The sequence below is a fragment of the Pseudorasbora parva genome, chromosome 18 (genome assembly GCF_024679245.1).
Source record: "Pseudorasbora parva isolate DD20220531a chromosome 18, ASM2467924v1, whole genome shotgun sequence".
Lineage (NCBI taxonomy): Eukaryota > Metazoa > Chordata > Actinopteri > Cypriniformes > Gobionidae > Pseudorasbora > Pseudorasbora parva.
The window spans coordinates 17,801,952-17,814,455 of NC_090189.1; the positions used below are offsets into that span (position 1 = coordinate 17,801,952).

Sequence of the window (12,504 nt, forward strand, 5' to 3'; positions counted from 1 at the left end):
TGATTTCTTCACACCAAGCTGATTACCTATCCTGGTGTCTGACTGTTGGAGATTGTGGACAGGTGTCTTTTATACTGATAACAAGTTCAAACAGGTTTCATTATTAAAGGTGACAAGTGGAGGAAAGAGGAGCCTCTTAAAGAAGAAGTTACAGGTCTGTAAGTAACTTTCTCGTAATCTTGCTTTTTTGTACGTGACCAAATACTTATTTCCCACCATAATTTGCAAAGAAATTCTTTAAATCAGACAATGTGATTTTCTGGATTTTTTTTCTCATTCTGTCTATTATAGCTGAAGTGTACCTATGATGAAAATTACAGGCCTCTCTCATCTTTTTAAGTGGGAGAACTTGCACAATTGGGGGCTGACTAAATACTTGTTTGCCCTACTGTATATCTTGGATGCCCTGAGTTAAAGCAGATAAACACAACACTTTCATTTTTGGTTGACAACCCCTTTAAATAACACAGATAATTTATATCCCTGTCTCATTGAGGCAGCAAAACAGAGTTTCTTTTTTTAATCAGGTGTTGGAAAGGGGTGTGTTCGTGGGACTAAATTGCATGCAAATGCCACCAAAGAGAGGTACTGGAAGAGTTGAGGCACCTATATGGGCAGAGAGCACAGCTGTCAGTCAATGACTTTCTAATCTCTCTGAGAGGAGAAAAGCAAAAAAACAAAAAACAACAAAACTACAAAAACAAAAAAACACTGTTGACAATCTAGACCAAGATTAGGAACATTAAACCACAGGGTTTTCGTAACAGAAAATAGACAAAATGCACGTGAAATTATGTAGATTTAATATCAGTCCTGGGGAAGAATACATTTGATTATGTATTGCATCTTTGTTTTGTACCTCAATTTTAAGAGAGTGCAGTAAACCATTTACTCACCATCATGTCGTTCCAAAACCAAGACTTTTTTTCATAAAAAGAAAATATTTTAATATTATTACATTTTATATTTTTATGTAAGATTTCTGTGCCTCTATTTAAAGTCCATTACCCCAAAACTATTTCAGCATTTGAACTGAGGGTTTTAAGCCAAGTCTTCTGAAGTGACATGATCGCTTTATATGACAGATTTCATTTAGGATTCATATGGGTTTTGAACAACACATGGGTGAGCAATTGATGACAGAATTTTAATTTGTGGATGAACTAGGCAGATAAACAAACACTAAATACAATTAATAAAACACATAAACTATATATCACAGTTAAATGTGTATTATGAACAATGGCAAACTAAATATTTCACTACAAACAAGTGACTCAAATGATTAGACTTCTGAACACAATACAGTGACAAAAAAATTAGATTTAAAGCTAAAGTAGCTTGTTAGGGAAAAGGCTGCATTTTGAAATCATTTCAACTACTGTAGCGCTTCTGAGAAATATAGTCGAGTAACTTTGCAGCATGTGACAACATGGTGCAATAATCTGAGAAAAACATGCTGCAAGTACCAGAGGGCCTGTGTATGAAAAGAGCATAAGAGTTTAGAAGAAGAGTCATTAGGCAGAGTTGCGTATATTTGATAACTAAAGGCCAAAGGGCTGTATGGTGTATTTGTAGTATGGGTTTGAATCTTTCTTGGCCAGAACTTTACAAAGAGAAAAACTGTGAGCAAGTCAGAAAAAAAATGCCTGAAGCATTGATCTTAAACTTTGAACTTCTGGGTCATTCAAGTAACCAGCAGCCTTCTGTTGATAACATCTGATACCATCTGTCTCAAGATCCAGAATTCTTCCTGATTAATAAAACCATTACTTTAACATTAATATAATTAATAGACAGATTGAAAGGCTACTGACCTTTTTCCGAAGTTGGCTTCCTTCCTACGACAGTGCAGAGTGACCACTCTGTGTCCCTCACTCCTGACATCTTGACTAACTGTCCACTGAACCGGGTTGCTGGCCCTCGCCCCCAAAAACGCCACACCATCCTTCAACTTGACTCTGTTGGAAACATCAAAAGGATTGTACAGTATATGTAATGTATGTTTTAAATTAAAGAAAAATTAAAGATGGTTGATAAACTTTTTTTTATTTATGTTCCTTTGTGCAAAATACTGTGTGTGTGTGTGTGTGTGTGTGTGTGTGTGTGTGTGTGTGTGTGTGTGTGTGTGTGTGTGTGTGTGTGTGTGTGTGTGTGTGTGTGTGTGTGTGTGTGTGTGTGTGTTCACCCAAAAATAAACATGTGGCTTATCGTCTCATTTCCAACATGTACTGTATATACATATAAAACAGATAGCATTTTCCATGACACACCTCTTGGAAACTGGAAACTGGATGAATTAAAACAAAAAAGTGTTTTGTGTTCTTGAGCAGATTGCAGTATTGTTTGCCTTATGCATTATACAGACAGGGAGAGACTAACCAACAGCTCATGTAATACAGTGTAGGGTACAGATGTGCTTGTATAACCAAAATCAGTTTGAGTCATTGTGTTCTGCTTTCTTCACATATAATCATAATTGTGTGTGCTACAAAAGATCTCATTTTAAAATATTTTTAAGACTATTATACATTTTATGGAATACTTATTAAGTCTATTACACTGATTAACACTGACCCATGCACCCCCCGAAAAATGAATTGTGTCATTATTTATACACAAAAGGTGAAATTTTCAATAATTTACTTGTCACTTTTTGGCTGCAATTACAATGGGGACTGGGGATTTCAAAATCAAAAAAGCACACAAAAGCATTATGTAAACATAATTGCAGTCCATACAAATTGTGAACTATTTTCAAAATCTTCTGAAGTCATTTGATAGCTTTGTTAAAAAGACAGAAATTTGAGACGATATTCAATAATAATCTTCACCTTCAGTGATCTGTTAATTACAGCTAATATGACTTTAGTCAGTGAGTTTCTAAATCATGAACAAAACATTGTGAACCAGCCAATTACTGAAAAGATCAAAACTGTATTCATGAATCAGACTTTTGTAAAATAATAATAATAATAATAATAATAACAATTTGTTCTTCTCCTGATACAAGTCACTCCTCAGATACGTTATATGACAATTCTGGATTCTACATTCTGGAACTATAACATACAGCCTATAAATAAGAAGAAATGATAGAAAATGAGTTTGAGGAGCGAACAGCACACAAACCTGGTCTTTGCAATAGGCTATATATCGAAATATAGACACATACAGACTTTCAAAAAACAAGCGTGTTATGAGTTAAATGATAAACGAATAAAATGTGATTCAAATGTGATTCTGAGTCTGATAGGAAAAGGGAAGTGATATAAGACATTTAAATTAAAGTGCTGCAATGATTACATATTTTTGTAGGCTAAAAACCTGGAAATGAGTTAGCATTTTTTTCATGTGGTTTGTTAAATATAGAGCATTGGTTCATATTGGTTCATGCAAACCTATTTTGCCATTAAAAACTACTGTCCGGATTTACTAAGGACACGCAGTGATAAATTAAAACAGAAAAGGCGTGGACTCAGTTATTTTTGCGGCTGACTTATTTGCATATGCATTTGTAGGAGTTTCCTTTTCAGGTGCAAAATTTATGGGAGGAGAGCATTTAAATGAATCACGCAAGGTGATTTACAAAGGCACGTCTTAAACCAGATGCTAACTGGTAGATTGCATTGGTCATTATTGAAATGATCCGACTGTGTCTGTGTTCTTTAATTTGCATGTCATCAGTAGACCACTCGCAGAACTGTCCCCTCCAATCTGTGCTTTTATGGAATCTCACGCTAATTTGCCCTGTTAAGTAAATCTAGCCCAAACAGTTTACAGGCAATAGACAATTAAATTCAAAGTTCCAATAACTTAGGACACTAAAGAGACATTTATACTAGGGGTGTTTCCTTCGAGAAGGGAAGGCCTGCCTCCTCAAAAAAAAAAGGATGATAAAATAATTCATTAAAAAAAAACTATTAAAAATATTTAAAAAAATTATAAATCAGTTGCTTTTCTAAAGTAACACTGTCCTCTGAGCCCATTGTGTTTTACCAGACAACCCTAAGCACGCGGTAGGTTTGGTTGGGGTAAATGAAAATGAATGGGGGGAAGTCACATGAAAGAAAGCCTTATTGGACAAGATTGGTTATGATTGGATATGATTGGTTAGTGCGATAAATCCAGCCCCGGATGAGCGAGGAGGATTTTTTCTTGAATCCCTCGCAAACAACTTGTGGTGATGCAGGGCTTGTTTTTCTTTTTTTGGACCCTTTTTTTGGCTTTCTGACCCTAAGACTCAACTAATCTCTGAAATTCTCCATCTGTGATCCTTGGAGAGTCTTTGTCCACTTAAACACTCCTTCTCACCATGCATTAAGACAATACCTGTCAACATTATCAAAATCCGGGAGAGATCGGGGGGTGCTTTGGGGGGAGGGGAGGGGTTATGGGCGAGGTCGGGGGTGGCATAAATCCTCACATAGACTCATAAGAATAATACTTTTAATTTGTACCTGTGCTCTTCCTACTTGTATTTAACGTAACAAGTAGGAAATATACTTATCAGTTTGCACTGCATACCTTATGAATTATATATAGATTAATCCTTATTAAAGGTACGGAAGTTATTTAGTCAAGAGCAGAGCATATTTATTGAGCAATTACTTTTGTTATTTACTTTGTCATTATAAGTTACTGTCACTTTAAAAGATCTTCCGCTGTCGCACATGATATGGGTGTGAGATGCTGAAGTCACAGTTACAAAACGTACAAAATGCGTGACTGTCCCCCACCCTGCTCCTCTTCAGAAAATTAAATTCGCTTTCCCATTGATCACGGTATTTACACGAGGTTTATGGTTTTTTGGCAGGAGGGCCTTCAATCTCTATCATTAAGTCCATCATCCGTCTCTGATTTGTTTTTTTCCTGCGTTGTCACTAGTCATCTGACCTCACACACTAACCTCATGACAATGGCCACCTACAGTAGATTGGCAGATGGCAGTTATCGCGAGGCTAGTTACAGAGCTCAGATTGGAAATGTTTTTGTTTATTTATAATGTTTTTTTTTTTGTGTGTGTGTTTTATTATTATTTTTTAATAACGCAGGTAAAATACGGGATATTTACAGGAAAAGACTAATATGGGAGAACAGTGGGAAAGAGGGGTAAAATAAGTGACTTTCCCAGGCAAAACGGGATACTTGACAGGTATAACTTATACATTCTCTTCCAGGCAGATTCATAACATCTTCAGCTTTGAAAATCCAGCTTTGTATTAAATTACATTTTTAAATATATTCAAATAGAATTGTAATAATCTTTCACAATATTACCTTTTTTAATAAAATAAATGCAGCCTTGGTGAGCATAAGAAACTTCTAAAAACATTAAAAAGATTTTGCAGTGTATGTATAAATCTACTGTACTTATTATATTATAATGAATTACATTATTTAGCTTTTTGTCTCCTTGTATCCATTTATAAAAAAACACATTATTTGATATATTTTCATTGCGCCTCTAATGTTTTTTAATCTGAATATGAAAAATTAGGAACTCCTTAAACAAAAGTAATCATCAAGCCCTAAATACAGATTCAGAATACGTGCAGCATTGTTGTATGGATCACTTTTATGATACTTAAAGGTGCCCTAGAATGAAAAATTGAATTAACCTTGCCATAGTTAAATAATAAGAGTTCAGTACATGGACATCACATACTGTGAGTCTCAAACAACATTACCTCCTTCTTCTTATGTAAATCTTGTAAATCGAAAACACCCCGGAAAAAAAGTGCTTCTCAACATAAACCCTACCGTGACCGTGTCAGGCGGAAATGACGCAGCCGAATCATCAAACGACACTTGAGGATAGCAAAAACGGCTCTCATTACACACATCATGTTTAGGCTGAGCAGGGGACTGTTGTCATATGTCAACAGTCATGGTTGAGGTTTATTATCATCGGATCCCACAACAAAACGTTCGTTTGTTCGGTCCATTTCAAGCAAGCTTCGCTCAGCGTCTTAAGGACAACATTCCTGCAAGCAGTAAGTAGTGATTTTGTCCCCTTATTGACTAGCTGTTTAAACAATTTCTGATTAAATTGAAAGTTTCTTAGAGAGACTGCATTGTCTAGATGATGCAAGATGCTAGTACAGTAACAATAGGAAACACCAAGTACAAAACTAAATAGTTTCAAATGACAAAGGTTAATATTATTTTGTATTACAAAATACAACCGTAGATACTTTGCTTACAGATCGTTCACTTAATCCTTCTAGCAAATGTCACCTTTTCCACCATATAAGTTAAAACAACAGTCATTTGACAAGGCTATTCATTTAGTAAAAATATAAGGATGTAACTAAACACAGACTGACTGAATGACACTTTAAACAGAATATCTCAAATTGAGATTGATAAAATGCAGCTTGCTTGTTTATTGGTGTTTTCAGATCATCCGCGCGCGAGAGAGCTCGTGTGCATATGGTTGCCAGATTGGACATGTTTAGGTAAAACACCGGATGTGTTCTTTTCACTGAAAAGCTCTGTTTGGGGGATTGGAAGGACTGAAATCTGGCAACTGCAGGAACGCAAGCTCTTTCTTGCGCACGGATGATCGAGACGGATCTCATGGAAATGCGTATAAATAGTACGAGTTTGCAATCTCGTGGAATGTATACAGCAAAATGAGTTTTGGCGTGCTTATGGTACGTGGTTTTTCGCGTGCATATGATACGCACTTTATGGCGTATTATACATATGAACCCCCCACCCCACCACCCTAAACCTACCCAAGAGCGTGTCATATGCACGCCATAAAGTGCGTATCATATGAACGCGAAAAACTGCGTACCATACGCACACCAAAACTCATTTTGGCGTATACATTCCACGAGATTGCAAACTCGTACTATTTATACGCATGACCATGAGATCGTGTTGGATGATCTCCACCAATAAACAAGTAAGCTGCATTTTATCAATCTCCATTTGAGATGTTCTGCTTAAAGTATCATTCAGTCGGTCTGTGTTCTGTCAGGACTCAGGAGCCGCTTCACTGAACAACTGAGAGCTGCTGAAATAAGCCAATCAGAGCAGAGCTCAACATTAATATTCATGACTCTTCTAAATAAGGCAAAAACAGAGCATTACATCCTAGGGACAATTTATAGGGTTGTAAATGGACCTGTAAAACTGCATCTGGACAATTTTTGCCCTTAAATAAGCCACATACCCTCTATGTAGATATCAGAGAACAATTGAACATTTTAAAATTTAAGTTTAAAATCATTCTAGGGCACCTTTAAATGGTGCTTTTTTGTTACTTTGAAGCTTAACAACCCTAGTCATAAATACTTTTATATTGAAAAGAGCAGCCAGAATATTCTTTAAAATATCTTCTTTTGTATTCCAAAAAATAAATAAAAATAATATCAATAATAATATCAATATATATAATATTGTTTGCAGTTGTAATGAAATGGCAAAACATGTCCTTGCATGTCCCACATTGTTCTTAGCATCTAATACCTGCATTCAGCCAATCAAAGACAGAATGCTGAAGACAGGCTTCAGTGCAATTCAAATGCAGAGAATAATGGAATTGATGTTATCACTAAGACCCAGACAAAATGCAATTAGAAACAGTTCTGACGATTGCTTTTTTTCCTTCCATATCTTTTTGTTTAGCGTTCTTTTTTTCTGTTGTTTTCTTCCAGTTTGTATCTAAAATAAAATAGCTAATAGTACATAAAGCATAAAGTGCTGTAATAATATACTAAACAATACACAATTCAGGACCCCATGTGCTATAATTTGCTATAAAGCTCCACTGGTGGCAACACAATTACTTCAAAGAATGCAGTTGGAGGATAGTTTGAACAAACACGGGGGTGGGGGGGGGGGGGTAACATATATCTCTCCTTTTCAAAGCAATCACACAGTTCTTTTTCTAAACGTTTTTCTAAACACCAATTAAGGATCTCTAATAAGCACATCTAAATAAAATACCTTAAAAATGGGATCTAACTTCTAAAACATTTAGTGTGTATACCTTCTATATTCTCAGCTGCTTTTCATGTATTTCCTGCTGTTAACATATTATTCATAACAGACAGTTTGTAAATGCTCTTGTGAACCTGGTTCATTCAGATTGCTTGTACTGTGAAACAGTTTTGTCACTGCAGATGGTTTATACTGAACATTAGCTGTATTTTTTGTCCCAGGAACTTTTTCCCTCCGGACCTGTTGCTGTCTGCGTTGTGATCGTGGTTTAAAGTACCATGAAGATTAGACAAATTACTCTGGTGACATAGGGCAGTGACTTTCCAGTTCCCGCTGGGTTTCTTCCTCTGCATAAGCTAAATACAGACTGTACCGTCAGTCCATTGGTCATATTTTTTAAACTCCATTGTTGATTAGAATAGCAAAGACCTCTTACTGCACGCACCGCAACAGACTTTTAAAAATGGTCTACCAATCAAAATGCTGCATGAACCAATCAGTGCCCAAGCCCACCCTGGAACTTCATTTAGACCCTAGTCCCTCTGGTAGAAACACACTGCGTTCCAGTCCACTTTTAGACTTGCAAACTTTCCTAAGCACTTCCCCTCGGGGGAATCCCTGCTGCCATTTTGAAGTGCGTTCCACTTCGTGAAGTGGATAAGGAAATTTTATATGCACTCCCTAGATTTTGACAGAAGTAGCGAGTCTACTTCATATGTACACTTCAGGCAGCTTTATATGCCACAATGCAACACGATTGTGACGTCACCACATATTGCGTTTAATTCACCCCACCACAAACAATGATATTTGACACTCGTTGACATATTATAACACTCTATGACATTTGAATTATTTTTTTAAAACATTTAAAACAACCCAAACACACATATACGCATATAGAATGCTGCATTAAACAATTTCGTAAAGGAAAAAGATAAATAATAAATTAAATCCATAGTGGATTCCAAGCGATCATGGCATTGCTAATGTGCCGCCAGCAGTGGGCACCGACGTAAGCAATGACGCACATCTGAGTGAATGAGATGGCGGGAAGTTAACAAGTGTAGGGCATAATAAAACCGAACTGGAATGCAGCACTAGTAGCACCTCAAAGTCCCTAGTTCCTGGAGAAAGTTCCTGTGGTGGAAATGCATTATGTGCAGATTGGGGATTATCTACATGCTTAAATACAGAAACACACATATTTATAAAAGGAATGTACAGCTTTTCAAATTCAAAAGGGGCAAAGAATAAAATCCTGCTTCTCTAGAAATACTTTAATTTGTTGGTAAGTTATTAAGATTCACTATGAATTGCACATTAGTTAAAATCACAGCCTTAATCACATTTTTAATACAAAAATAAAAGCCCATCTCACAAATAATAGATAATCACCTTTTAAATATGCATAAGCAGTTATACTCTTGAATGTGCAAAAAAGTTTATTGAGCACCAGCATATTAAAGTGATTTCAGAAGGATCATGTGACTCTAAAGTGTTGAGTAATGGTTGTTGAAAATTTAGCTTTGCAATCACTGGAATACATTTCATTTTACAGAATAGGCATTATAAAATATTTCACATTATTATGTTTTTTACTATAGTTTTGATTAAATATATTGATAAGCCTTTATTCAGGTACAGTGTCTCCGAAAAGTATTTGCAGAGCTTCACTTTTTTCCACATTTTATGTTACAAGCTTGTTCCAAAATTGATTAAATTTATTATTTTCCTCAAAATTCTGCAAACAATACCCCATAATGACAATGTGAAAAAAGTTTGCCTGAGAGAACCAATTACAGCCTTATAGCATCTTTTTTTGTGAAAGATGCTATAAGCTTGGTACACCTACTATTGGGCAGTTTCTCCTCTCAAGCTCCATCAGGTTGCATGGGGAGTGTCGGTGAACAGCCATTTTCAAATCTCTCCAGAGATGCTTAATTGGGTCCAAGTCTTGGGCCACTCAAGGACATTCACAGAGTTTTCCCCATAGCAACTCCTTTGTTATCTTGGCTCTGTGCTTAGTGTCATTGTCCTGTTGGAAGATGAACCTTCACCCTAGTCTGAGGTCCAGAGCGCTCTGGAGCAGGTTTTTATCAAGGATGTCGCTGTACATTGCTGCATTCATCTTATCCTCGATCCTGACTAGTCTCCCAGTTCCTGCCGCTGAAAAACATCCCCGCAGCATGATGCTGCCACAACCATGATCACTGTATTGGCCAGGTGATGAGCGATGCCTGGTTTCCACCAGACATGACAATGGCTTGCCATTCAGGCTAAAGAGTTCAACCTTTTTTTCATCAGAATCATTGTTTCTCATGGTCTGAGAGTCCTTCAGGTGATCCATGCAGGCTGTCAAAATCCATGCAGGCTGTCATGTACCTTTTACTGAGGAGTGGGCTCCGTCTGGCCACTCTACCATACAGGCCTGATTGGTGGAGTGCTGCAGAGATGGTTGTTTGTCTAGAAGGTTCTCCTCTCTCCAGAAATGCTGGAGCTCTGTCAGAGTAACCATCGGGTTCTTGGTCACCTTCCTGACTAAGACCCTTCTCCCCCCAAATGCTTTTATGTTGCAGAAATGTTTCTGTACCCTTCCCCAGATCTGTGCCTCGATGCAATCATGTCTCAGAGGTCTACAGACAATTCCTTGGACTTTATGGCTTGGTTTGTGCTCTGACCAGTGAATATTTTTTTGTGTGCGGCAGCTGTCCGTGAGGGGCTGCCTGCATTTTTACTTTTAGTTTATTTGATTAAAGTCTTTATTAACATTCGCTGGTTCCCACCTCCATCTTCCCATATCAAAGAACTGTATTACAACGACCCTTCAAAAAACGTTTCCCTTCCCTTAAAATGTGCATTTGCCCAATAACTTCATTCATAAACTCATTCCGCAGCACAGATTGAGTCTGGTTAATCTGAACGGTGGGTGGATAATGAATAAGATTAGATGTTTGTTCTAAAACGTAATGCAAGAGAGGCGTTTCAGTCAGTTCACCCACTTTTGCCCTATCTGATTTGTTAATGTTATACTTGGCATTTACATAATGAAGATGATTTTGTTCTCAGTTTAATTGTTTTTTGATTGATCAAAATGAAAATCCAATATACTCAACACAGAGACACAAATCTCTAATAGTTCATCTAAAAACCTACAAAAAAAGTGCTGTTGCAAGCAGCATGAGAAGGCATTGAGGGTTAATTAGGGAATGGAAGATTTAAATGAGATTGGTTTGGCTAATATGATTTCTGGAGAGCAATAAAGGCTGCAAAGCAATTTAAAGAGAGATGTTCTTCCACCTCACATCAGCACATGGGTGCCAGCTCATTAATTCTAAAACAACCTGAGTATCAATTAAAGTAGTATTTACCGATGTGATAGAAGTGTCAGCGCTCGCGAGATGGCTGGAGAGGCAGGGAGCGGAGAGCGGAGGGAGATGGATTGTAATATCAGATAGAGGAGATCTGTCGAAATCCTGACAGTCCGTCAACCCTGTGGCAGCTCGCCAAAATAATATGAGTAAATTCCCCAGATTCTCTGACATTATAAAAGTGAAGGATGCACATGCTCGGATGATTCCGGTATTCGTCACAAATCACGTTCCGTGACAGTTTTCAGAGCTATAGGGTTGTGTGTTTCTCCTGTGTACAGGCTCCATGCAGCCAGCCTGAACCCCTGCAGATGTTTGTGATCTTTATTGACTGGGCTGTTTAAATCAACATTGAGCAAGAATTGTTTAAGCATAATTGTTTTTTCTTCCTTGGTACACTGAGATCAGGGACGGAATATCTGACTGTAGTGAGAGAGATCAGAACGTAAGGGATAAATGCACAGTCAGTCTGTCATTACCACAAAATAATACATGTATATTAAAAATTATCTTTATGTGTGTCATTTGAATAATTTAACCGATTTGCTCACAAATGCTGATTCATTCATTAGCACACAAAAAAACCCAACAGTAAGTGACTAACATTGAGAGCGGTTCATTGAATAATTCATTCAACCGATTTGTTCAAAAAAGTGAACGTCTTCACTGAATAATTCACTCAAACATTTTTTTAAACACTGAATCATTCAGCACATTAAACTCAACAACTATGTTGCACAAAGACGCACAATGCCCCTAATGTGGCTAACCATTATTATTTTAAATTTTGAGTAAAAACACAGAGAAACCAGCAAGACTGTGTTTAAAATGCAATTAACTCAATATTAACTTCCTTTTGTAACTGTTGTATAAATGTAATATAAAATAATCATGCTGCCTCCTTACTCCAATAACTAGTAAGTAGTTCCACACACAATAGGCTTTTTTGGGATGTTCCTTCCTTCCTTGCATACTTGTCCATTGGAGTGTCATATATATTTGATTTTTTGATTGGTTCGTTGTGATATTCTGTGGGCAGATATGAAAGAAATATCACATACTGCACACATAATGCCACGCACACCAATCAGAATCAAGTATTCCAGAAATGCAGTGTAATCAGTGTTCGGAAGGTTACTTTGGAAAATAGCAGGTTACCGATTACAAATTATCCCAT

At 36.9% G+C, this 12,504-nt stretch overlaps 1 protein-coding gene across 1 annotated transcript in view; it reads right to left on the reverse strand.

Moving 5' to 3' along the window:
• Positions 1-12,504, reverse strand: part of si:dkey-112m2.1 (transmembrane protein 132C) — a 176,840-nt gene that overhangs the window by 76,028 nt on the left and 88,308 nt on the right. Inside the window, exon 3 of the mRNA XM_067423619.1 lies at positions 1,818-1,961. Coding sequence (XP_067279720.1) covers positions 1,818-1,961 — 144 coding nt within the window. The remainder of the gene's footprint in view (positions 1-1,817; positions 1,962-12,504) is intronic.